Genomic DNA, 24,573 nt, shown 5'->3' with positions numbered 1-24,573 from the left:
GCCACGGCTTGGCAGGAGTGTGAAAATCGAGAAGAGCTTTAGTCAAAATGCCAGTCTACAGATCACTAAAAGCTTTCCCACTCAGGGTTTCCCTGGGCTTTTAGAGAGGCTTGGGTGGTAACATTGCCAGTGGGGTGGCTTTTGCACAGGGAAAGGGTGCTTGAAACTCCGTAAGAGCACAGAAACCTTTCGGAACACACTTGAAGGAAATTGTTTAATCAGGAAAGGATAATAATGAAATTTTCCTCAGAAGAAGAGATATGAAGTAAATATGGCACACATCATTTGGTAGTCAGGTAAAACACTTGGAGCACTCCCTATTTGTAGGTGATGACGCAGCACATGGACGGATTTACAGCCATCAGTTTGGTCTCAGAACAGCAGAAGTCATACAATAACTGTAACTAAAATTCTTGTATGATATAATGTGGAAAAAATGTAATGTAAAAATGCTGTCAGTGCCTGTTGAGTTGATGAGTCATGGTTTTGAAGGAATGTCATAGGAGAAAACCACAGGTAACCAGGCCAGGTACTAATGGAGCCATGAATGGTGGCAGGGACCACAGGTGGTGCAGGGGTTAGGTTTAATATCCAAGCTGGCCCAGGACTGAACGTCCCTGAACCCATCTCTCCTTCCAGTTTCCGCTTCAACCTTAATGTGACAGAGTTTGAGTTTGCAGGAAAGAGAACAACAGCAGAAAAAGATAACTAGCACAGCAATAATGAACAGGTGTGTGTCTAATTACTATTTTATAGTTTAGGATTGCATGATTAAAGGAGTAGCTTACTTCCTGCGATACTGCTTACTTACTGTGATCACAGTTGTCAAAAGGAAGATTTTCCTTTAGCTTTTGTGTTAATGGGTGCACCTTGCACATTAAAATGTTATTATTGACCATTTAGAATTAAACACTATATTGATTTACAACATCACTCAATGTTATTTCAATAAGATAGACTTTATTTATCCCACAGTGGGGGGAAATTCACATGTTACAGCAGCAACAAGACAGAGTGCAAGAAGTCAGAGGACAAGAGGACAAGAAAAATATTGCACAAGTATTATATACCCTATGGAATTTACAATATATACAATACGTACACCCTTGTTTACTTATATGTACTACTCATTTAAAAATGACGATTGCACAAGAAAACAGACAGTCAGAAGTTATACTGCTAAATTGCACAAATTATTAATCATGGGAACACATCATTAACTGCATCTAGTGATCCTGACTTGTGGGCTCTGTTGTAGCTCCGTGTCTACCTGCAAATACATGCAGTGATGGTACTTTAAAGTACTTTGGTGAAAAGCCCTCACAGAATACATATCTTGTGTTTAAAGGGAAAAGGATAGTTTAAAGTTGTCTGGACTCTGGATTTAGTGGACACAATCCAAATGAGACTAGTTATCAACACCAAAGAATACTCCTAACTCCTCCTCTTTTTTCCTCCAGTCTCAAAGAACTCTGAAGTTACACTTGCTAAAGGAGACAACGAGAGGTAGGGGAAAGGAGGAGGTAAAAATACAGATGGATGGGGGAAAAGGAAAAACGGAGGGAAAGTGTTTGTGAAAGCTAACAAAGGGGAGTTGGCTGTGTTTCAAAAGGGCGCGTGGCGGCTAAGGAGGATGAAGCGCTTCAGGATTCATTTACATCAGGCCTGACAACTGCCTCACATCTCCCCAAGAGCCACACAGCTCTGGCTTAGAGATTCCTAAAGAGGGCCCTTCTTCTAGCTCCCTCTCTTACACCCGCTCTCTGACTTTTCTTTTTCTCCCTCCTGTCTCTTTTTTTCTCTTTCCTTTTTTTCACTCTTATTCTCTCCTGCGCTCTCTTCTGCTCTCATGCGCTTGCCAGTCTTCAATCAGCCATCATGAAAGTGTCTGTCTGGGCGTCTTAACTATCCTCTGAGAGGCAGACACTTGTCTGGGCCTGCCTTCATCCCCTAAAGGCGTTTTTTGACTTGGACTTATTTCCCTCCTCACACCTTTTCAACTTCCCTAAAGAGCTGACAACAAGTGAGAGCGACAGGGCAAGATAAACATGAGGGAAAGAGACAGGAAGGGAGATGAGAAGGGAAAGTTGTCGACTGAGAGGGAAGAGAAAGTAAAGATTGTTATGAAAAATACGGAGAGAGGGAGCAAATGAAAATGAGGTGAGGGAACTCAAAAACAGAAAAAAAAGGTGAAGGAATCAAATGACCTCATGAGGAGGAGAAAGGACGAAGCAAGGAGGACTAGAGCAGGAGAGAGACGGGAAAGATGAAGAAGGAGAGGGGGACTCTGGTAAGACAGGGAGTGTCACGTTTATCAGTGGTCCCACAGTGTGTTTCCCTAACACAGGATTTGGAGATGAGGTAAAGGGAGAGAGCAGGACAGGGCACATGAAAGTTTTTTTGGGGGTGGGGAGCCCCTCTTATGGAAGTATCTTTCTTTTTGCCTGGGTTTGATGTGAAAGGGAGCTGCTCCTGCTTTGACGGTGTTGTCTGCTGTGCAGTTTTTAATATTCATGCAGCAGATCGGGAAAGGAGAGAGGAAAGGAGTGGAGCGGAGATTTTTGGTCAAACAGAAAGCTAATTTGCGGCTCAGGCAGTTTAGCCTGAGGCTCTTTCTGCTACTGGGGAAATGAGCTGGAAGATTAGCTGTATGTATAATTCACACACACATGGTCACACTCACGCACACGTACACACATGCATAGATATGCGACAACACACACACACACTGGTGCGTTCATACGCTTTTGTAGAAAGATGCACATATACACACACAGAGCAGCTGTCACTCTCTCTGAGACGTTGTGTGTTACAGCTGTAACCTGCTGCTGTTCCTTTACTGCGGCATCTGCCCCTCAGGCCGCTCCTTTACATGTACGTGGATTCCTCTGTGGTGCTCTGAGACTGTTAATGATATCCAATGATGCTTCATGTAAATGTGGGTTTATCTATCAATCATCTTCCTACTTTTCTTCCCTCCCAAATCCTGGTATACGGTTTCCGTGGGTGTTAGACAAAACCAAAAATGTTCTTAGAAAAACAAATCCCACCATGTGACTGCTCAGGCCTTCTCGCAGTAAAGCCTGAGTTCATGCTGCTCAGCACAGACCTATGTCTCCCTCTGACTGATTTCCAGGTCCATGACAGACGTGTGAGTCTCTTCCTGGATGGGCTTGAGGAGGATGGGAGACCATTTGACACACAACGTCTGACCACCAGGCTCTCTGATATCAGCGAGGATGGTGCCATGTGGGTGGGACTCAGCTCCAAAGGTAAAGATGGCTGGCTTTTAAAGCTCTTTTTAGATTTTTGACACGTGACAAGTTACATTGTTTTAGAGATGCATCAGATACAGATTTCCCAAAGGCTTCGATTCCTCAGTGGTGCTGCATTAAAATATCTCAAATTTAACAGTCAAGAGTGATTAAGTCAGTTATCAGTGTTTGAGCTGCAGCTCCACCTGCACTCCTCTTCCTTAACAGGGACCACCGTCACTTTTTCTCTCCAAGTGGAGAAGAATTACCTCCTACTTTATCTTGTCTCTATATCTAAATATGGTGTCAATGACCACTCCACCTTTATTTTCCTCCCAGCCTTTATCCCCCTTCAACTACACATCTGTGATTGATTGGTTGTGCCTGGGAGCCGTCTCAGAGTCAATAGGAGAGAAATTGAGAGAAAAATGATATCCGTTCATCTCCGGGGTGATAAACGAGTGTTTTTCTTCTCGTTTATCAGGCATTGATTCCTAGTTCACGGCAGGTAGCATCTGATCAGCTGAAGATCACATCAGTGGTGGTGATCAATACAAGTGATTGGCTCACGGGAGTGTGTGTGTGTGTGTGTGTGTGTGTGTGTGTGTGTGTGTGTGTGTGTGTGTGATTGTTGAACCTGGGGGCTGTGTCTGGAATTCTGATCAGTGGATTGATTATGCGAATGCTGATCACATGTATTGATTAACAACTATGTCTGTTTTTGGACGGAACCCTCCTAAATGAAAACTGTGTGCCTGATAAATACAGCAAGAAGTTGTCAAGAGCAGAGGTTTAACTGCCAGTGACATTTTTAAAGTAGCTGAGAAGGATGGGAGAATCGTATCAAACATGATTCTAAATTGTCGTGAATCAGCTGCTGATAACAGATCATTAGGAACTTCAAAGAGATCTGCTTTGGTGTAGTTTTTAGTTTTTGGGGGGTTTTTTTCAAATCATACTTGAGTTCGAGTGCTCCCAAATTTGTGTCAAAATGAGGCTGTAATGTTAAAATCTTTAAGAGTTTTTGATTCTTTTGCAGAAACAATGCTGCATGTAATCCATCAATACTGTTTGTAGTTTTGTCTCATTGATATGTGCCTCATTATTCTTCACTCTCCTGCAGCCATGTCAGAGCTTTAATAAATGACCCCTAATGCAACCCAAACGTCTCTTATTGCTGCTGCTTCACATTAAAAGCATGGGTTTTATTGTGAAGCAGTCAAAGTAAATACACTGTAATTGTCACCAAAGTTAGTGCTGACAGTAGTCATTAAAAAATGCGCCTACTTTGACATTTTTTGACACCGGGATCAGCTTTAAATGTTGCAGGGAGCAATGAAACAAGAAGAAACAGAGTGTAGCAGGGAATAGGATCCACACCTTTACATATCTTTCTCAGTGAGGTAACTTACTAATGACTCTTACTCCTCTGTGTTGTTATATTGAAAAGTGTTTGCGCAGTACACACCATGAAATAAGATCGCTCATGGTGTGATGGAAAAAGGCCAATAAAAGGCTGTAAACAGATACACCAGTTGCCCAAATTGACCAAGATTGAAGGGTTACAACTTCAGGGAAAATAGTAAAATCATATGTACAATAAGAGTGACAGGGCTAGTGAAGGACAGAGAGAAAAGCAAGGTAGATATCACACATTACTCTTAGCTGTCTGTATTAACTCCCATCGGTTCTAAAACGTGCCTTGAAAAACACAAAACACAGAAGAGGAAACTGAGAGTGATGGATGACAGAAACTGAAACACAGAGAGAGACAGAGACCTACACAGAGAAGAGAGAATTAAGGCTTATACCTTGCATCATCCCAGTAACAATAGGGAGAGTGCTTTTCAGAGGAAGGCATAATCCCATTTCCACACGCTAAAGAAATCCTGAGCCAAAGCCTGAGGCTGCACAACCACACACTGTTCTAACACACTTACATCCCATAACACTCCCTCTCCATTTTACACACACATACACCCTCCCAACACACACATGCTCACATTGTAGTTGGGCCAAACATGGCAAAGCCTCTCTCAAATGCAAATACACACACATATATGCACAGACACTCATACACTCTCTTTCTCTCAAGTAAGGATGTTTTTTTTTGTTTTTTTTCTGGAATAGACACGGTAAAGCCTCTAACTAACACACACACACACACACACACACACTCGCAGACAAAGCTAGCCATGGCAGGGGTTCTGTCGATGCTTAGAGACGTTTATCTGTCTTCTAAGAGTTGTTGTCAAACTTTGCTGGACACTGAAAGGCTCTGGCTCTCTTTGGACCATCATCAACATCTGTGTGGGTCTCTTATGTTCTATCCAACATTGTTATGTATGTATGGTTGTGGGTGGAGATGTGTTGGGGGCTTGACTGTGCTCATTTATGTGTTTGATGGCGTTTCTTGTGTGCAGTCCAGTATCCACATGTCTGTCTGGACATTGTGCCCATATCTTTGAGATATTCCAGTGTATGTTTGCTTGACAAGGAGGCTTCTTGGCATTTCTACCAAGTGTTTATTTATAAAATTCATGTGGCAACTGTTGTCCACCCCCTTTGCATGTACCTCTTTGTAGATCAGCTAGCTGATTAGTGGAGATGCAGAAGATTTATACAAAAGTTTATGTAATTGATCTATTGTTTGAGTTATTTTTCAAGAAAGAGTCCCCAGATGTGCTTGTTCCAGGCTCTCAACCATCTAAAGACAAGAGTCGGTTCAGTTAAAGGAGGAGATGCACTGAGTGAGCTGTGTGATGCACACTTTTCCTCAGAGAAAATGAGTGGGGCAAGTGGGTAATACCTGGTTATCCTTAGAGAGACCTGCTTTGGCCCTGGCCTCAAACCGAGCTAATGAATCTTGTCCTTATAAGCCTTGCTGCTCTTTAGTAGAAGCAAATGTGGACTGTTGGCGATCCTGTTCGGCTTTCTATGATGAACTTGGCCATTATAAGCAGCTGTGGGCAAGCCTCACTTAGCTGGTATCAAGAACTGATAAGATAATCTACTAAATACTGTGAAATCCTCTCACTCACAGCCTTCAGTACAAACCCATTACCATCTTCTTTATGTTCTTTTCTCCTCTCTTTTCATCTCTCCAGGGTCTAATCAGTTCATTGGGCGGATGCAGGACTTTAGATTTTATCCGGCCACTCTGACCAACAGGTGAGTTGGATAGTGTGAGATGGAGAGAAAGGGGGAGGAATTGAAAAAAGGACCAAAGGAAATGAAGGAAAATGTTAGAAAGAAGAGAACTGTGATTGACATGGGGAAAGGAGGGCAAGTGATAGAAAAAGAGAGATTGAATAAAGGGAGGAAGATATAGAAATGAGGAAAATAGAGTTACTCTATAGGTTAAAGCAACAAGGGAAGGGGAGCAGTATGTAGTGATAAAGGGAAAGATGGTTAGAGGAAAGAAGGGGACGGCTAATCATTCCATCTTAAGATCCATACTGCTTTCAGAGGATTTTCCTGAGAATTCAATACAAGGCAATTAGTGTTTTGCTTACCAGTGATGTACTGCACAGTGAGGACTTGGAGCTTACAAGTTCCTCTCATCAAGATCGGGGTAAGACAAAATGAAAGACTGGGTTTTCAAAGTAGGCCTTTGATTTTCCACTTTGCACAAACTGTTCAGTCAAAGGCCCATCAACAGATGCCTTTAGAGTTTATCTCAAAATTGAGTTTTTTTCAAAACCTTGCTTGGTCACTCTTATTTGTGTTCATCCTCATAATCACTGCTAGTAAAACATAGCCATATTGTAATTAGGGTTAAATTTATTGTCATAAAAACTGCTAACTGCCATCAATATTTAACTTAATGCAATGCAATGGTAAACTAGTCCCTTCCTCATCCCAGTTTACTCTGCACAGGATTATGTTGTGCTTCAGTTTTACATTTTGGTCATATATGCTCTGCTGTGTCTTGTTTTAACAGGGAAATAGTGGAGGTGTATTCAGGGGTCCTACCTGACCTCCATGCTCAGTCAGAGTGTCGCTGTCCTCCCAGTCACCCCAGAGTACACCCTTTAGTGGAGAGGTACAGTATGACAACTAATGTGTATGTGATAGGACTTAAACCTTTCAGTATGTGATGACCCTTCCTTATTCTAACATTTTTATTTCATATAACAGTTGATATATCTAACAATTTTCTCTGTTAACAGATACTGCATTCCCAGTGGTGTGGAGGACACCACCAATGACAGAGTCTTAAGACTCAACCTTAATGCTCATCCACTCACTTATATCAATGATCAGGACATGGGAACCACATGGGTTTCTAAGATCATGACTACACAGGAACTGGATGAAGGAGTCACAATTACAGTGGATTTGGCTAATGGACAATACCAGGTAACACATCCAAATGAGACACACATGCAACCAAGCACATACATACACTGCCTATGATTCATGTCAAATCAAATCTGTTGATACAGTCCAAAATCACAAAGCCTAATTTTCCTCACGGGCCTTTACAGTATGTACAACGTAGAACACCCTTTGTCCACAGAGCCTTGATTCTAAAAGGAGAGACGGACAGGTGTGGTGCCTGAACTGACTGAGTTAAATGAATTTATCATTCAGTCCATCCACCTTGCACCTGTACCCTGTGGATGAGGATATTATCATGAAATACACAATTGTTCATGAAAAGTGGTCACTGTAATAGTTACTCTCTGTATTTAAATTGGGGTGCATGCACAGTGGTGTAAATTCCTTATCAGAAATGAATGGAGCAGCATATACAGTCATACTGAAGTGTGTGTGAGATGTAAAGTTGACACTTCTGTAGTTATTCTACAATTACAAAATACCCTTCTCATCCTTTTTTGTCAACACTTCAGCTCGAGATCAAGCATGAAGCTCTGGTCCGGGCTGTGAGAGTATGTCAGATAACGTGCAGCACCTCAGCAAGGAGGTCACTCTGTGGTCCAAATGTTCTATCAGCCTCCTGCCTGCTCATTCATTGTTTGCTACTTTGCATTTTACTGTCAACAGCGTTTGTATTGTAGCGTTTGTAGTGTAGCTGTATTGACCTTACAGAACTTGACAGTGGCACCAGCATATCTGCTTGCACCTGTATGTGCAGTGGACAGTGGTTTCATCCTCTTTCTAAGCGCTGCGGTGAGAGACAGACAGGGAGGCAGAGAGAGAGAGATTGCTGGATTTGGGCATTGTCGACACAGGGGCTGTCAAAAGACTCGTCCCTCTTCTCTCTGAAGTGTGTATGTGAGTGTGGGCAGGATTTTGGGAGCTGTCCTGACGTGGTAGCTCAACTCAAGTCCCCAGATAAAAGACACTTTCTGAAGTTCAGGGAATGTGTGTTAGTGTGTGTGTGGGTTTGCGCAGTGGCGGTGGCTTAATGCGCTCCCTGCTGTGTAACCCAGTGTCCCAGCCCACACTGTAGTGGGGCAGATAACACTTAACACACATACCCACACCTACACAGAGGCACGCACGTGGTTTCTGTGTTGTAGGAAACAGCTTGTGTTTGTGTTAATACGTGTCTATGTGTTGTATGTTTGCTGCCTGTTTTCAACTAAAATGCTTAGTTATAATTTTAGGTTGTGTATCCGGGAAGATGAGTATTGACTTATGAGCAAAATTACATTTTTATCATTTGAACAACACTAAGATTGCCTTGAAAATGGCAATAGAGGTGGATAAATGTCTGACACAGTGTCAACAAAACCTGAACATTTAAAGCTTAAATCAGGGGGATTTATTGCTTGCCTGTTCTTTTACATTGTACAGGTGTGCCCCTGTATTGAGAATCTTGCTCTCTGGTATTCATGCAAACTTGTACGCCTCTCTCCTCCAGGTATTCTATGTCATAGTTCAGTTTGGTGGCCTCTTGCCTGAGTCGGTTCTGATCCAAAGACGGAGGCTTGACCTTACAGAGCTTGACAGTGGCACCACATCAGAACAGCCCTGGTTGGACTGGCAGTACATGGCCAGAAACTGCAGTGTGTTTGACATGCAGAACAACGGGCCTTTACTGAGACCGGACTCTGTCAACTGTGTGCAGCTGCCCAGGTAGGTATCATGTGCAAATGTGTGTGTGTGTGTGTGTGTGTGTGTGTGTGTGTGTCCATGCAGGTGTGGAAAAAAGTCAGTATTTTTGTTGTTAATGTATTGTTATTATTGACAATACACTAAAATACAGAAAAAGAACACATATACTGTACATACTTATATTTGCTTGTAGTTTACACAAATTGAGAAAATGATATAAAAAGCCCAAAGTCATATGCAAATCATCCCATTTGAAACTGCCTTGAATCATGTGTATGTGGACTCAAACAGTCGCCAGAGCAGATCCACATGTTCCTGCTGTATGCTATTGGGTGGTCATGGCCTCTGAGGTGGAGAAGATTACACAGAAATTACTGGCAAGACTAAATAAAGAAGTATATGAACACACAAACATGTGCACCTGTACATGCACGTGCTTGGGTGTGTGCATATACTAACACACACAAAACGTACAGTATTGTCAATCAACAGAAATAAAATTAGACACACATCCATTCCACACACATGCAGTTAACACACACACACTTACACACACACACACACTGGCACCCTCACAGTGACTTGGTTTATAAAGCTAACCACCTACAGCGCTGCCTTGGCATGTGACCAGTAACAGGCTTTCGATTGGCACCGGACTTGGAACATAGTCTGAACATACACACACACGCGCATCTCACACAGTAAATCTTGGCATAGCTGCTTGTATCAAGGCCTTGGTTGGCACTAGATAGAACAGGTTTGAATAGATCACAGATCGTGTAGTCATTGCTTATTTTTCACTTCACTGACAAATTGTATCACATAGAACCTTTCCTGGCACAGTCATACGTATTAGTTAAATTAGCAGTGGAGCAATTAAACCTCACATTGGCAACATAATAACACACTCTGTGACATTAGTGGTTGATAATTCTATCAAAAAGAGCACTGTCTTTGATCTTGCGAGATTTATGTTTTTATCTCATAAAATGTATTTAATCCTGCAAGAGACATTACCTCCTCAGAGCCCGCCAGAGTATCTGGCAAGATAAATTTACACACGCCTCAATCATTTCAAGTGTCTTCATGCCAGTCAATTAGAGTACAGCTGCAGGAGTGCTGTAAGTGAGCCTTTTGCATCTTGTCTACATGGACTGATAAACAAGTAAACAGGTATTTTTGTGAGATGAACAGCATTGCCCACAACAGTAGAAGGGAAGTGACAGCTGGAACAAAATAAATTTAGATGCAGATTTTTTACAGCCTACATTTAAGTTGTTCTCATACAAATTGTTTGGCTGAAATGTGTACCACATACAAATATCCTTATATGCGTATACATATATTTTTTGCTTAAAATAAGTTGCTTGGTCTTGGTCATGGTTGTGTTCAGAATCGCCCGGCTGCACCAGAAAATGAAAACTAGTTTAGTTTAATGTTTCAAACTGCAGGGTTTCCCTCAGGAAACTGGTCAGAGGAGGTGGTAAGTGTCTCAATAAGTGGCCTCAATAGAAGATTTTATGGCCTTATCTATCAATCCATGTTCCAATCTCAGACAGAAACACTAAACACAGATACACACACACACACACACACACACACACACACACACACACACACACACACACACACACAGAGGATGCATCGCCAAAATAGACCTATATGGAAATTGGTATACACAAACAATGTGTGCAATAGTGTGTACGCTATGTTTACTGTATGCCAAAAGCTGGACCAAGACAAATGCACACATACCTGCACAAGAGAAGTGGCCTGAATAAGTCTTTCAGCATTACCTGAAGACACAGAGAAAGAGGCTTCTGCAGGGAGAGGAAGGTGGAAAGAAGGTAAAGAAAAAGCTGTCGAGGTTAAGATGGAATAATAGTTTTGTTCTTAAACATGGTGCTTGGACTGTGTGATCACCTGCACTGCAGCCTGAACAATACTGGACTTTTGAGGCTAATACCAATATGACCATTTGTGAGTTTAAACACCTGCTAACGATATATCAGCGCATAGTATTTTCTTACATAAACAGATAACATAAATACCTGTCTTGATACGGAGTAGAGGACAGCTTGGGTCACACCGAGCAGGAACCGAACCCGACCCGAACCCGGCAGGCATTCTGTTTTTATGTCTGAACCCGACCCAAGCAGGATGCAGTTAATATAAGACGAAGCACAGAGTTTATGTTACTCTGTCATGCAGTTGTTCAGCCTGCTTCCTGCATGCTCTTTCCAAGTGTAGCTGCAAGGCTGAATTGCCAGTCGTCTTGCTGTCATATCTCATCAGAGCCCCACATGTTTCACATTTTACACAACCAACTGCTTCATTATTACCTACATTGACTTCTAAACTAAAGTGCCTCCATGCGTCGATTTTCCTGTATATTTTCACTGCTTATGTTTTCACTGAAGAACTTGAAAGCACCATGTAAAGTATGCTAGCCCGGCCGACATGACCGAACCCGAACATCATTCTTAAATTTTTGTCCGAACATGGCCCAGCCTGTTGGGCCCAGTCGGGCTCTGATTGGGTATCCACACTCTGATGTGGATCTATTAATTTTGTTTGAGTTGTGAATAAGATGCATTATGCTCGAAAAATCAGCTTGTGTGCTCTCTAGTGGACAACCTGTGTAATGGTGCCACTTTTTCAAAATATTTCTAATCTAATTTGTAAATTTGTTAAAAAGGATACACTCTAAAATCAACTCTAAAATTGACATTTCCCTATCAACAAAGAAATAGCCATGTCCACGATGATCACCAACCATAAATTTTGTTGATTTTTTATTTTATTTTTTTTCCCCCTGCGTTCCAGTGACACGGCCTACTCAGGAGGTAACATGACATTCAGCCTGCTGACCCCAGAGCCCAACCAGAGGCCGGGCTATAATGACTTCTACAGCAATCCTGCCCTGCAGAAGATGGCACATGCCTCCCAGGTCAGGATACACCTGAGCGGACAGTACCACACTAGATCAGCAGGGGTGAACCATCGACACAGATACTATGCTATCAATGAGATCACCATCAGTGGAAGGTGAGGACTTCCAAATATTTACACAGAGATCCACTGAGTTGTTGATGGTGTTTTGAGTTACAGCCATGATTTCAACTGGACTTTTAAATCTTTGGTGCTTATTGAATAAATTGAATTGTACACCAAGAAGAAGAAATTTGAATCGCCATGCCTCAAATATAGCTAAATATAGCTTTTATATGTTAAAATGCTGGAAATTCTGGCGTAATCTGGTAAAACAATGAATTCAAGGGCCATGACATATTTCTGTAAGTGTTACCCATTTCACTGATTAATGTAGAGGAACCACCATATGTGGTATAATTCCATTTTGTTTCTTAACAGTCACTCCTGTCACTCATCAAGATTGTATTTGTGTGTTGTAATTGGCTGAAAGGAACACTTGAAGATCTTTTCAGCGTCTGTTTTTTGTCAAAATGCGCGAGCACAGTTCGACACGTGGAAAAATATTTTGGCGCATACTGTTGAGTTTCGACTGAGCTTTCTAAGTAATTGTGAACACATCTCTTCATTAGACTGACAGAGTGAGTGTTTTTTATGACTGTGGTAATTATAGGATTATGCAGGAGGCAATCATCTCTAACTCTTTCTCTCCCTCCCCCTCCCTCTAAGCTGTTTTAATTAGTAGCTTGTTACAGTGAAGTAGGAGAAACAGAGACTTAGAGCTGCTGAAATCTCATCTGTGCATTCTTCATCCCTCCCCGTCTCCCCCCTCTTTCATTTTTATTCCATCTCTCCATCTTTTCTCTCTTCGTTCTTTATAAAGCATGTAAATAACCATGTTGGCGAGAGGGAGAGTTCGCTCATAACTCGACTATGTGTGTCTTTGTGTACGTCTGTACTCATTGTTTGTCTCATGTATTAGAACGAAGTCCCTCTGACATCTCGATATTATGGCATATTGTGGCAATCTGCTGATCTAACTTTATGAGTTTTTCATCACGTATTTACACAGCAGGTTCAGTCTATTAGCATGTTAGTCTTCATATGTGTAATGTTGTACTTATAATGATGTTAATAAAAATATTGCAGTATTAGTGTGGCATAGAAGGCTGGAAGGGTATTGCATTTAATATATTTACCACCAGGGCCTGTGTGCTAATTATTATAAGACATCATGAGAACATTTAGATATTTGAATGCCATTATTTAATCAAAATATCCATAATGTGATATGACATGACATGTCTGCAAGGAAGACAGGGGTGAAAATGCTACTGGTGCCCCATTAAGGGTTACAGGTCCCTGCTGCATCCCCGCTGACCCTCCAGCTTGAGCTGAGCTTCAGTATTTCTTTGTTCTTTGTGCACATGGTGAATGTCTGTTGTCTGTGCTGGGGTATATGAGCTGGAGAGCAATTTTCTCATCACTTTTTTTGATTTTACTGCAGTGAATGAATAATTGCCGAATCTCAAAGGCAATGAAGCCATGACTTGTAGGCTACCAAAAACTTGAAATACTGCACAAAAAGACTTAATTCGATTAGAAATAGAGTAACTCTTCAGTGCTTACATGCTTTCGATTCGATTAATCAAGCCAGTTTGTAACAGAACGTGGTTTGAAGAGAACAAGAGGTGAAAGGATACACAGAGGGAGCAATGACAGCAAGAAAGCAATTGAATATCTGAAAGAACAATTCAATAGCTGTCCCACCGTGTGTGTGTGTGTGAGTGTGCGTGCGTGCATGTTTGCATGTGCATGTGTGTGTGAGAGAGTGAGCTGTCTGCTGCCTGTTATGTTGCTCTCTTAATTCTTAGGATGGCATTTCTAAATGTTGAATGGAAACTTATGACATTGCTGCACGCGCTGTTTCATGGACATGGATGGAGGAGGGGGCAACAGAAACTTTGAGGGAGGGAGAGCTATTGTCATGTTGTCTGCCTACCTTTGAGCATTAGTTTTTTCATTGTAATAATAAATTAAATATTTTTAATATCAAATGTGTACAATACAGTCTTGAGGTCAGCCCATGTTTCTTTCTCTCCTCTGTCATCTGGCCAGATGTGAGTGTCACGGCCATGCTGACCACTGTGATACCAGTGTGACGCCCTACCGCTGTCTGTGTCTGCCTGAGAGCCACACGGAGGGAAACAATGTGAGTAACAAACATGTGATCACAAACGCTTTAAAACCAATTTGTAATGTTAACCTTATTTGTAAGTATGTTAATGTCTTCACATACCCTGTCAGTGTTTTAAAGAGCATGTGCAGTTTTTAGAGGGTCATGTTGCCACACACAAGTTCCAGCTATTTAGACACAAATGTATTTCACTATTTTTCTTTTAATGGGAAATTTTATTCCCAGTGATCAATATCCGTATTATTAAAATGTTTCCATTTTCAAAATCCCCATCACTACAGGAAATAACAACAACTAGCATCCTACACGCTGATCTATGCTGAAAATGGCAAGGTACCATAACCTGGTTGCAAATGGTATGAATGTAAACAAGCTAGCAGCTGTTAGCTTTTCTTTTACAGGGATTTATCCATTTCAATACCAGGACTCGCTTCCCCACGTGCAAATGCTCCTCCAATAAGAGTCTCTCCCTCCCTATTTTGCAAGGGCACTGTCGCTGCATCCTGGGCTTTGTGCTGCTCAAGTTGATTCTGATTGGTTTAAGGAAATACATAAGTGTTTTTTCCCCTATGCCAGAACGATAGTGGGTCCAGCTACAACTTTCTTGCAAGCTGGCGCCGCAGTTTGGAGATCTGGCTATGTGACGCTATATCCAGACATTCAGCATCAGATGACACATATATCACATAAAAAAATATAAAGACACACACAGTCATGTCTCCGTCAGTTTTGAGGACATTATACACACTTACATTTATTTTTTGGGGACTTACCAGAACCATAACCGTAACCACTACTTGCTTAACTGTTGCTCTGACACGAACCTTCACCTAAATCTAATCTTACTCTAAACATAATAACTGTAACTGTAATAACTGTTTAAAAGTGACTGTTTAAACAGGTTTATGTCCCCACAACATTAGAAATACACATCCACATTACACACACAAACACATACAGTCGTCCCCCTGGGGAAAATCTCCTTGTGGTCTTAATTAAGCAGTTTCCTTCTTAACAACATGGAGAGGATTTCTCTAATAAATTTCACACACACACGCACACACACACACACACGCACGCACGCACGCACGCACACACACACACACACACACTCACTCACACTCACACATATTAATTTATTGGAATCTCTTTCCTGTCAAATAATTTTGTCCTTATTTTCCGATTTGCTGAGAAATGTATTTGCTGTGCTTTTGGACACATCCTGTAATGCAGCAGTGCCAGAAAAGACCCATTTAAAGCTGAAAAGGCTGTAACAGCTGTCTGAATTGTAACTATGACCGTGATATGTGCTTTGTTTTTATGTTAACGAAAGGATACAATTGGACTGAGTTTGACGTCCGTGTGAATTAGTGGCAGTGGAACCAGCTCTTTGTGCATGATGGTACGGAGGCCCTGAGAGGGAAGTTAAGAAAAAATATTTCTGGTGATCCATTTTCTCTGTCTGATCAAAATTGTTTTCTCTCCTGTGTTTATAACTTAAGAACACATGTTAATCTTGAGAATTTCTTTCATTTGTTTCCATCTGTCAAGACAGATGAAAAAGAAAAAGTTTTGGTGGCTGGACAGAAGTGTGTTTGTTATTGTAATACTCATTTTGGCCACAAGAGGCTGAAGTGCACCGCACATCGGACAGTTTTGCCTTGCAGAATGCTTTCTGCCAGAAAGCCTTTCTAACACATGGTTAACATTGTGAAATGGTCTATTTTAACCCCAACCTTAACCAAGTAGTTTTGTTGTCTGAATGTAACCAAAGCCTGTCTGGCAGAAAGTTTTCCGTCAAAAAGAAAAATCCCTCTGGCAAACTCCTCCCCTGTGCAGTGCCCTTCAGCCTCTTGTGGCCAAAATTAGTATTACAACGACAAACACTCAGCTGCCAAATTTGTTTTCACTTGTTTTCACTGAGGAAAAAAATGGAACTTAAAAATATTATTGCTCTGATATGTTTAAGCAAGTGGTTGCCTAGTGTGATTTAAGGATTCACTGTGTATCCTCGTCTAAATATAAGGAGTATCTGGACAATAGTAAGGGTGGTGGGACAGGCCAGGGCTGTGTTGGCAGGTCAGGGGAAATCCTTTTTTTCCACCTGTTTTGAAGTCATAAACACAGAAGATAAAACAATTCAGATTAGACGTTGTAAATGGATCACCAGAATGTTTTTTTTTCTCTCACTTGCCTCTCAGGGCTTCCGTATGATGGCTTGCAGTTGGGCGAAAATATTGGCTAAATAGTTTTCAAGTCAAAGGCATCTTATTTCATTTCACAGTTGAGTGTGTTTGTCTCAGTGAGTACTCATATGCTGGTATGCTGCAGAATGTTAGCCTCTGATTTGATGTCAGTCTACTCTGATGTGAAACACCACCTCAGGACCAGGCTACTGCTCCCAGCAAAGCTAATACAACTTGCCAGGTAATAGTAAGCATCACCCCAACAAAGCCTGCAGTCGGTCAGCAGTGAAAAGTTCAGTATGACTGCTCCACCTCGCTGTAGCACAGGACAGTCTGCATTATTCACTACTTATGTATCATTCATACACCCGCGTCTGTGTATTAATGTGTGTGTGTGTGTGTGTGTGTATGGGTGTGAGTGTTTCAGACACAGGCTCCAGAGGACATGAATGGTAAAGTACAGCTGTCAACCAGCAGCTGTTCTATTGCTTGTGTTGCTTACTCTCAAACTCAAATAACAAACACCCTCCTACACACAGTCGAACATTTAATAGTTTTTCTCTCATGTGAACTCCAGACTAAAATAAAAGTTATCTCACGCAGGCAGACACACACACACACACACACACACACACACACATACACACACACACACACACACACGGTGAGGTATAGGGCATCATCCAGACTAATACAGAAAAATATCTCTGCCTCTTCTTTTCCTCTTCTTCACCCTCTTATACACCACTTTTCTCTTTCCTCTCTCTAGGTCCCTGTCCCACCTCCATCCACTTCTCCTCTCCTCATCTCTCTCTCTCTCTCTCTCTCTCTCTCTCTCTCTCTCTCTCTCTCTCTCTCACATGCTCTGTCTTCCTCTCCGGGGTCTCAGTTTAAATAATGTCTCAAATCGACTAGAACAATGACATTCCCTCAGCATGCATCTCTAATCAGCTCTCTTTCGCTCTCTGTTTGTCTTTCGCTTCATTTCACTCTACTCCCCCTCACTCTTTATTGCCTCGCTTTCTAAGTATTTAATTCATTCCTGTTTGCCTCTGTTGCTCATGTTTCATCCTTCTCTTTCCTCCATGTTTCTGACTGTCTTGAATCTGTCCATCCTTTCCAACCTGTTTCTTTCCCTCTCCCTCATACGTACCGTGGATCTTTTATGTTAGAGAGATGGAAATAAGCAGTATGCTCATATTTGAGTGTGTGGTTATGGTGGCGTGTATGTTTCATGTGAATTAATCTCAACAGGAGCTGTGCTTCTGTGAAAGGCATTAGCGTGTAAAGGAATGTGTGCAAAGCGCGTGTCTATACAGGGTCCTTTTTGTGTGATCATCTGCATGCGTGCGTGCGTGCGTGTGTGTGCGCACTTTTCTCCCAAACCTGTCCATGTCATCTCTCTGAGTGAATATTCAGGACCTTTCTTCTGTCTCTGTAATATTGGAGCATAAAAGGCTGTGGGGAATATTAGCGTTTAATATTGCATGCGTTCTGTTGACTTGGATCGGCCTAGCACCATGACGGATGTTGTACTAATCTGCAGAATTTCCACAGTGACATTAAAGTGACAGAAATGCTCAGACATGTGTCAAGATGATCAACGGGGGCCTCGGAAGACACACACTTAAAGTCTCACGCACACACTCAAGCCCAAAACGCACACACACTCTCCCACTTTCTCACTCTGTCTTTTGATTCTTTCTTATGTGCACTCTGTGTCAGACTTGATCTCTCATTCTGTCACTCTGTCTCTGCGCGTCTCTCCACAACTGATGGATTCAGTCATGTCTGAAAGCTATATCATATATTGTATTGTACATCACGTCACACTATTTTCTGTTGTACAATGTCTCTGTCATTCGACGCTTCAGAATAGCATTTTTTGGGGATATAATGTTGTCCCATATTAGTGTTACAGAAAATAGGCTGGTAGACTGTTCTGTGAAACGCCTTGTATGTGTGAGTTTCCACAGGAGTCGAGAAGTGGGGATTTTTAAATGTGACGTTTAGTATACTTAGAAAACCATGCAAAGGGTAGGATTGTGCAGCTGTATTTGATTTGTAGCAGTTTTCGTTTTTGTGTACATACTGTATATCTCTTCTGACTGTGTTTCTGTGTTTGCATCTTTGAGCGTGATAGATATTGATAGCTAGTGACGTTAAGCAGCCTTGTCCAGGATCTCTGTTGCCAAAGTCTGCCTGAGCAGCAGATTTTCACCTATGCTGGGGTTAACCGGGTTAACTTCAGATACACACAACACGGCCGTGTACACACCAGCATGCTCATACACACGCGTACGCACGAGAACACACATGCTAGTGGCACGACCTTTCCAGTGAGAGCGTGAAATTGGTCATGGCATTTAGGATAAGATGAGTTGCCCCAGCAGATTAAAACACGCACACACACACACACAGATGCTTGTGACAGGCCATCTGAATGCCCATATATCCATTAGCGGAGGCTCCTCACTCAGCAGGTTTTGTCGAAACATTCAGAGTGAAAATAAGATGTTATCCTTTACCCTGCAACAGTCCACCACACAGACGGCCATGTTCACATCTTTCCTGCATTGAACCAGACCGCCGAAGAAATACACGGCACAAGGTATAGAAAAATGCTTTTCGGTGACAAATTAACGACTTTATCACTTTATGAATAAACCAGTATCCACATAACGTGCACTATATGCTGCTTTCAGCTGCTGAATAATAATGTCCTGAACGACGTCTTGTCCTGTCACCAATCCTGCGCTTGTGATTAATTCTGACTGAAGGTTTAAAGTCTAGTTTGAAATAAACTAGAACATGCACAGAATTCAGAGAACGTGTCAGTCTGTGGCATCTCACTTGTTAATCCGTTGCATCACAATTTATCAGGAGATGACAGTGTGCTCTGCAATGAAAGTCAGAATTGTTTAAAGAGTCAAGAGTCAGACTATTGATTAAGTACTGACAGAGGTGCCTGTCATCAGCAGAACAAACTTCATAACTTTTCCAATGTTCTTCTCAGCTACAGTATGATGTTGCAGAGGATTGGCTATTTGCAGAAAGATAAAAGCAACAGAATTAAAACCATGTAAGCTTGAACTATAGTATGTGCTGTCCTTTTCTGCTGGCTGCTGGCACTGTGTGTGGATGATGGCGCACCATCAAAACCTTTTGTATGAAGAAGAGAATGAACGTGTGCAGTTTTCTTTTAACTCCCAAACACCGGTCCCTCGACTAATTAGCAGGCTGGGAGAGAGGGAAGGTAACGCAATGTTGAATGGAAAGAAAAGAGACGGAAGAAAAAATCCTCTCCCTTTCATTTGGTATGGTAATATTTCCCGCTCACATACTCACCGTGGCTATGAGAACAAGCGGTTGGGGGACGGTAGAGACAGGGGGAAGCGAGTGAGGAAGGGGAGAGTTGGGAAACCCAGAGAGATGTACAGAGTGATTTGTTTTTCAGAAAGAGAGGGGATAGAAGAGGAAGGAAGGGTGGGAAGATGGAGGAGGCACAGAGGTAGAGGAGACGAAAGAGGAATAAAAAGGGAGGGAGATACGGGAGAGGAGAACTCACTACATCTCGCTCTTCAACTCATCCCCAGCGGATGAGACGACGAGTGAGATGTAGTGAGAGCTTTCTGTTCGAAGTGCCGAAAGAAAAGTACCTTTGATATGTGAAACGTTTTGGGGCACAGAGCCGCAGATAGACAGGCAGGCAACCACAAAGACAGATGGGCAGAAGGGGAAAAGCGGCGTGGACAAACAGAGAGGCAGGTAGTTACTGTAGGTATGACATCAGATAGATTTGAAGCCAAACAGCATGACAGACAGGCGAGCAGGAGACACACAGAACAATCAGGGACATGCAAACATCCCAGCACTCCTGTGGAATTATACATGTTCCAAGACGCATGCTCCTGTGTCTGCCTTTGTGTGTGTGTGTGTGTGTGTGTGTGCGCGCGCGTCTTTACTCGCTTGTTTCTTGTCTTCTTGTGTGTGTGTGTGTGTGTGTGTGTGTGTGTATACATCATGTCTCCAGAGAATCTCCTGCTGCTTCATTAGATCCTGTTAATAATCACCCAACAGGGAACAGCGCTCTGGACTCTGTTCACACACACACACACACACACACACACACACACACACACACACAGATATGCATACTCTTTAGATCTCGTTTGTTCTGTGGAGAGGTAGTGTATTTGTCCTCTTAAATCTTCTTTGTAAACGAGCAGACAGTCCATATTTCCCTACTGTTTTCAAAATTTTCTTTGTTAATTGAATGTTTGGCCACTGCAGCAACACAATTCAGTGATTCTGTAGTGTTAAATTAGAAGACTCTGACTCTGTTACCTCTAATGAAAAATAATAGGAATAAAGTACACGGCATATACCTAAAATATAGTAATGCCAATATGCTTCATACGAATGATGTTGGATTTTCAATGGCATGCTAAAATCCAGGAGCAGTAGAAGACCCTAAAGATACCCTGAGGAGGTTTTGACCATAAACACTGTGGAACAATGTCTTAATGAGTAGGTGCAAGAAAAAGTCCAAAGGTACCACTGATTGAGTTTCGTGGTGATAACATGCAGAGAAACACAGAAATGCTTCAGCAGAGGCAGTGAAAAGATGATTTTTATGATGAAGGAAATACATTCAAACACTTGTTAAAACCCAAGGATACATCTAATGCATTTTGTTGAGAAACACTAAATATAAATATGAGAAATTCCACAGGGCAAAGCAAACCCTTTGGAACCGTGTGTGATTGTGTGTGTTTGTGTACGCTCGTCCCGGGCCCTGTGTTGTGTTGTAGCTTCACATGGGGCTTCTTCACATACTACCATTAATGTTATTTCTGATCTCATTGTCTGCTCTCTCTCTTTGTCTTCCTCTGTTTCTACCACACACGTCTCACTCACACACTTGTGGATTGTTTTCTGTTTCTCGTCTTTCTGTCCCTCCAGTCTTAATCGTTAAAACACAAAGGGAATCTTTTTCTCATTTCCCTTCACATCAGTTTCCTGCATTTTTCCACTGCCTTTTTGTCTCATATACAAAATAGGAGCCTTTTCCCCCCTATCTCCCCCTCCCCCCTCTCCTCCCCCTGCCTTCCCCCCTCCTCTGTGTGTCATACATAATGGGCCCAGTGCAGGTCTGCATGTGCCACACATGGGAGGAACTCCTGTGTTTTTTAATACATTTTTAATCCCGCCATTTGATGCCCCCCTTGTCCACCATAATTTGTACTGACTGCTGAACAAAATCAAAGGGCTTGTACTTGCTGCTTCTTGCCTCTGCTGCTCTCTGCTACAGAAAAATGCATTTTTTATAGGACTTTTTTCCCTTCCTCCTCCCGTACACACACCTTGGTATGTTTATTTTGACATGAAAGTGGGCCTTTGTGAAAGCCCTGGCTGTTGCAAGTCACTCCTCATTAGTGGTCTGATTTCCCTACGCTGTCTGTGTGTATGTGTGTGTGCGCGCGTGTGTGTGTGTAAATGTACTGGGTCCTTATTATATAGTAGAGTATACCTCTGTGTTTTCTATTCAGTTATGTGTATTATTCCTCTCTCTCTTCAGATTTAGATTTACACGGCCCGCTGATTTTTCTCTCTTTATATTTCCCCCTCTCTCTAATTCTGTCTCTCTTTCTCACTGTTGTCTGTCTCATTCTGTCTTTGTTCCATAAAACCAAGCATTTCACTTATCATGGGACCATGTTTCTATGTAAATACTACATGCACTCTCAGTCAATGCACATTTTCAGACATTTTCTATATGTCATCGCTTTTTTATGTATAACAAATGATTCATTCCTCATCAGACTGTAATTCATTTAAATGTACAGTATATGGTGAATGCTCACAGATGATAAAGTGCTTCTGCCTCACCGTTTGGGTACTTGGTACTCTGTATGTTTGTGAACTCACCTCACCTCACGCAGTTATAAGTCGGTGCGATTCTGCCAGAAACTCTCAGACGTTACAGTAACCGGAATGCTCAGTTATTAAGATTTCTGCAGAGCTGCTCTGTAATTAAGTTAATTCCAATAACAATTATGGCAGCATGTCAAAACAGCAGTTTAGATTACTGTATAAAGAAATGTATGCTTGTACTTTTCTTCAGTGCCAGCGTTGTGCGCCTCTCTACAATGACAAGCCATTCAGATCAGGTGACCAGCTGCAGCCCATGAATTGCCGGTCTTGCCAGTGTCACGGTCACGCCCTCTCCTGTCATTACGATGTCAGAGCTGATGACCAACCGGATGAGCACTATCGAGGAGGAGGAGGCGTCTGTGACAACTGCATGCACAACACCACGGGTACAGAAGTTCGATAATTACCTTTTCACATTCTACATTTCAAAATGTTCACCAAGAAAATATGATGCTGGAGTGAGTGTTTGATTAATGTAGGAACAGATATAGATGAATACAGTCGTACACAGGTCTGTTCCAACAAATCATAACAAATCAGCCTATTCCTTTGATTTTCTTGCTCTCTGTCTCACCCTGTTTCTTTCTCTCTCACTATCAGGTAAGAACTGTGAGCTGTGTATCAGTGGGTTTTTCAGGCTGGAGGAATCTGATCCCACCTCCCTTGATGTATGTCAGCCTTGCCACTGTCACGCCGCTGGAACAATCAACAGCAGCATGAAGTGTGCGCAGGTACACACCAACACAAACGGCAAATTTCTGATCGTCCGTGTAACTTCAATTTGGATGATTTAAAATGTTTTTGAAAACCTGTTTTTCTGTCTCCTCCTTGCTCATCCCTCTCTTCCTCTGTGTTTCTCACCTTCAGGTCGGAGGTCAGTGTCAATGTAAGGTTGCAGTTACAGGTCGTCAGTGTGCAGACTGTTTGCCCGGTTGGCATGGTCTTCAAGCATCAAATCCGAATGGCTGCGTCCGCTGTAACTGTAGCGATGTTGGCACCATCAGCAGTGTAACAGGAGGAGATCCCAGTTGCAACCAGGACACAGGACAGTGCCAGTGTAAACCGCATGTCGCAGGTAAACAGAAAAACACTGGAGAAAATCTCTGACATTCTTGTTTTTGTGTTGTATTTTGATGACATATTTGATGGAAGGGCTGTCGTGTTTTCAGCTGCACTTCTAAAGGGACAATCGCGTGTGTCGGGGGAGACCCTTGATTGTCAGAGCTGCTTCTTGCCACCTGCTGGTGAGGACAGTGTAACAGACGTGGAAGTTCATGCCATCCCCCTAGATCCCACCCATACAAGCCAGACAACCTCATTGTGGGCGAGGGTTCAATTAAGATAAGGAAAAGATAAAAGTAATTTCAAGGCAATATCAGCAATCTCCTCAGACCTTGGTATTTTACCACAGCGGCACACCTCTCAACTCCGAAACGTCTGCTCCTTAAAATAGTTTCTATTAAAAAGTGTCCCAGAGTGCTTTGTTGATAACTTGTGCTTTTCATCAGAGCAGTTACACTGTTTAATTGTCTAGTAATGGCATCTTAATTAATACATTGGCGCAGCTCATCGTTGGGACGCACACAAAAGCAAAAAAGGGGATACACCCGGTGCACACACCAAAACAGACATGTGTATACACACAGACGTAAAGGCACACACATCCATATCCCAGAGTGTTTTGCCAGCCAAAATAAACAGGCTTTTCTGCTGGCGGTGCTTCTAGCCGTTGTGCTTCTCTTTGTGATAAATGGTTTCACTCTCTCCCCTGTGTGTCTTTGAAGAGCAGGCTCGTATGAAATGCAAAACCGGCCAACGCTCCTCAACTCAACGCATCATGGTTATTGCTAAGCCTCGCTATCAAGGGCCCACGGTTGTGCATGTGAGGGCGGGCACGTGTTTGTGAACTTGTAAATGTGTGTAAGTGTGTCTGTTTATGGTTATGTATATGTAGGAAGGGAGAGAGTCTGGATCTGTGTGTTCATGTACTTTTGTCTTTGCCTAACTGTATGTATGCAATGTATGACTTTCTTTGCGTGTG

The 24,573-nt window shown here is 42.3% G+C and overlaps 1 protein-coding gene across 1 annotated transcript in view; it reads left to right on the top strand.

Annotated features, from left to right (window-relative positions):
* The window catches only part of ush2a (Usher syndrome 2A (autosomal recessive, mild)), a 188,615-nt gene that overhangs the window by 17,574 nt on the left and 146,468 nt on the right, over positions 1-24,573 (top strand). The window contains exons 6-15 of the mRNA XM_076724631.1: positions 3,137-3,272; positions 6,362-6,425; positions 7,198-7,299; positions 7,427-7,616; positions 9,088-9,302; positions 12,108-12,329; positions 14,331-14,424; positions 22,723-22,918; positions 23,133-23,263; positions 23,400-23,607. Of these exons, the coding sequence (XP_076580746.1) occupies positions 3,137-3,272; positions 6,362-6,425; positions 7,198-7,299; positions 7,427-7,616; positions 9,088-9,302; positions 12,108-12,329; positions 14,331-14,424; positions 22,723-22,918; positions 23,133-23,263; positions 23,400-23,607 (1,558 nt within the window). The remainder of the gene's footprint in view (positions 1-3,136; positions 3,273-6,361; positions 6,426-7,197; positions 7,300-7,426; positions 7,617-9,087; positions 9,303-12,107; positions 12,330-14,330; positions 14,425-22,722; positions 22,919-23,132; positions 23,264-23,399; positions 23,608-24,573) is intronic.

The sequence above is a fragment of the Chaetodon auriga genome, chromosome 1 (genome assembly GCF_051107435.1).
Source record: "Chaetodon auriga isolate fChaAug3 chromosome 1, fChaAug3.hap1, whole genome shotgun sequence".
NCBI lineage: Eukaryota > Metazoa > Chordata > Actinopteri > Chaetodontiformes > Chaetodontidae > Chaetodon > Chaetodon auriga.
The sequence above is the reverse complement of the archived record's forward strand: the minus strand, read 5'-3'. Positions and strand labels throughout refer to the sequence as shown.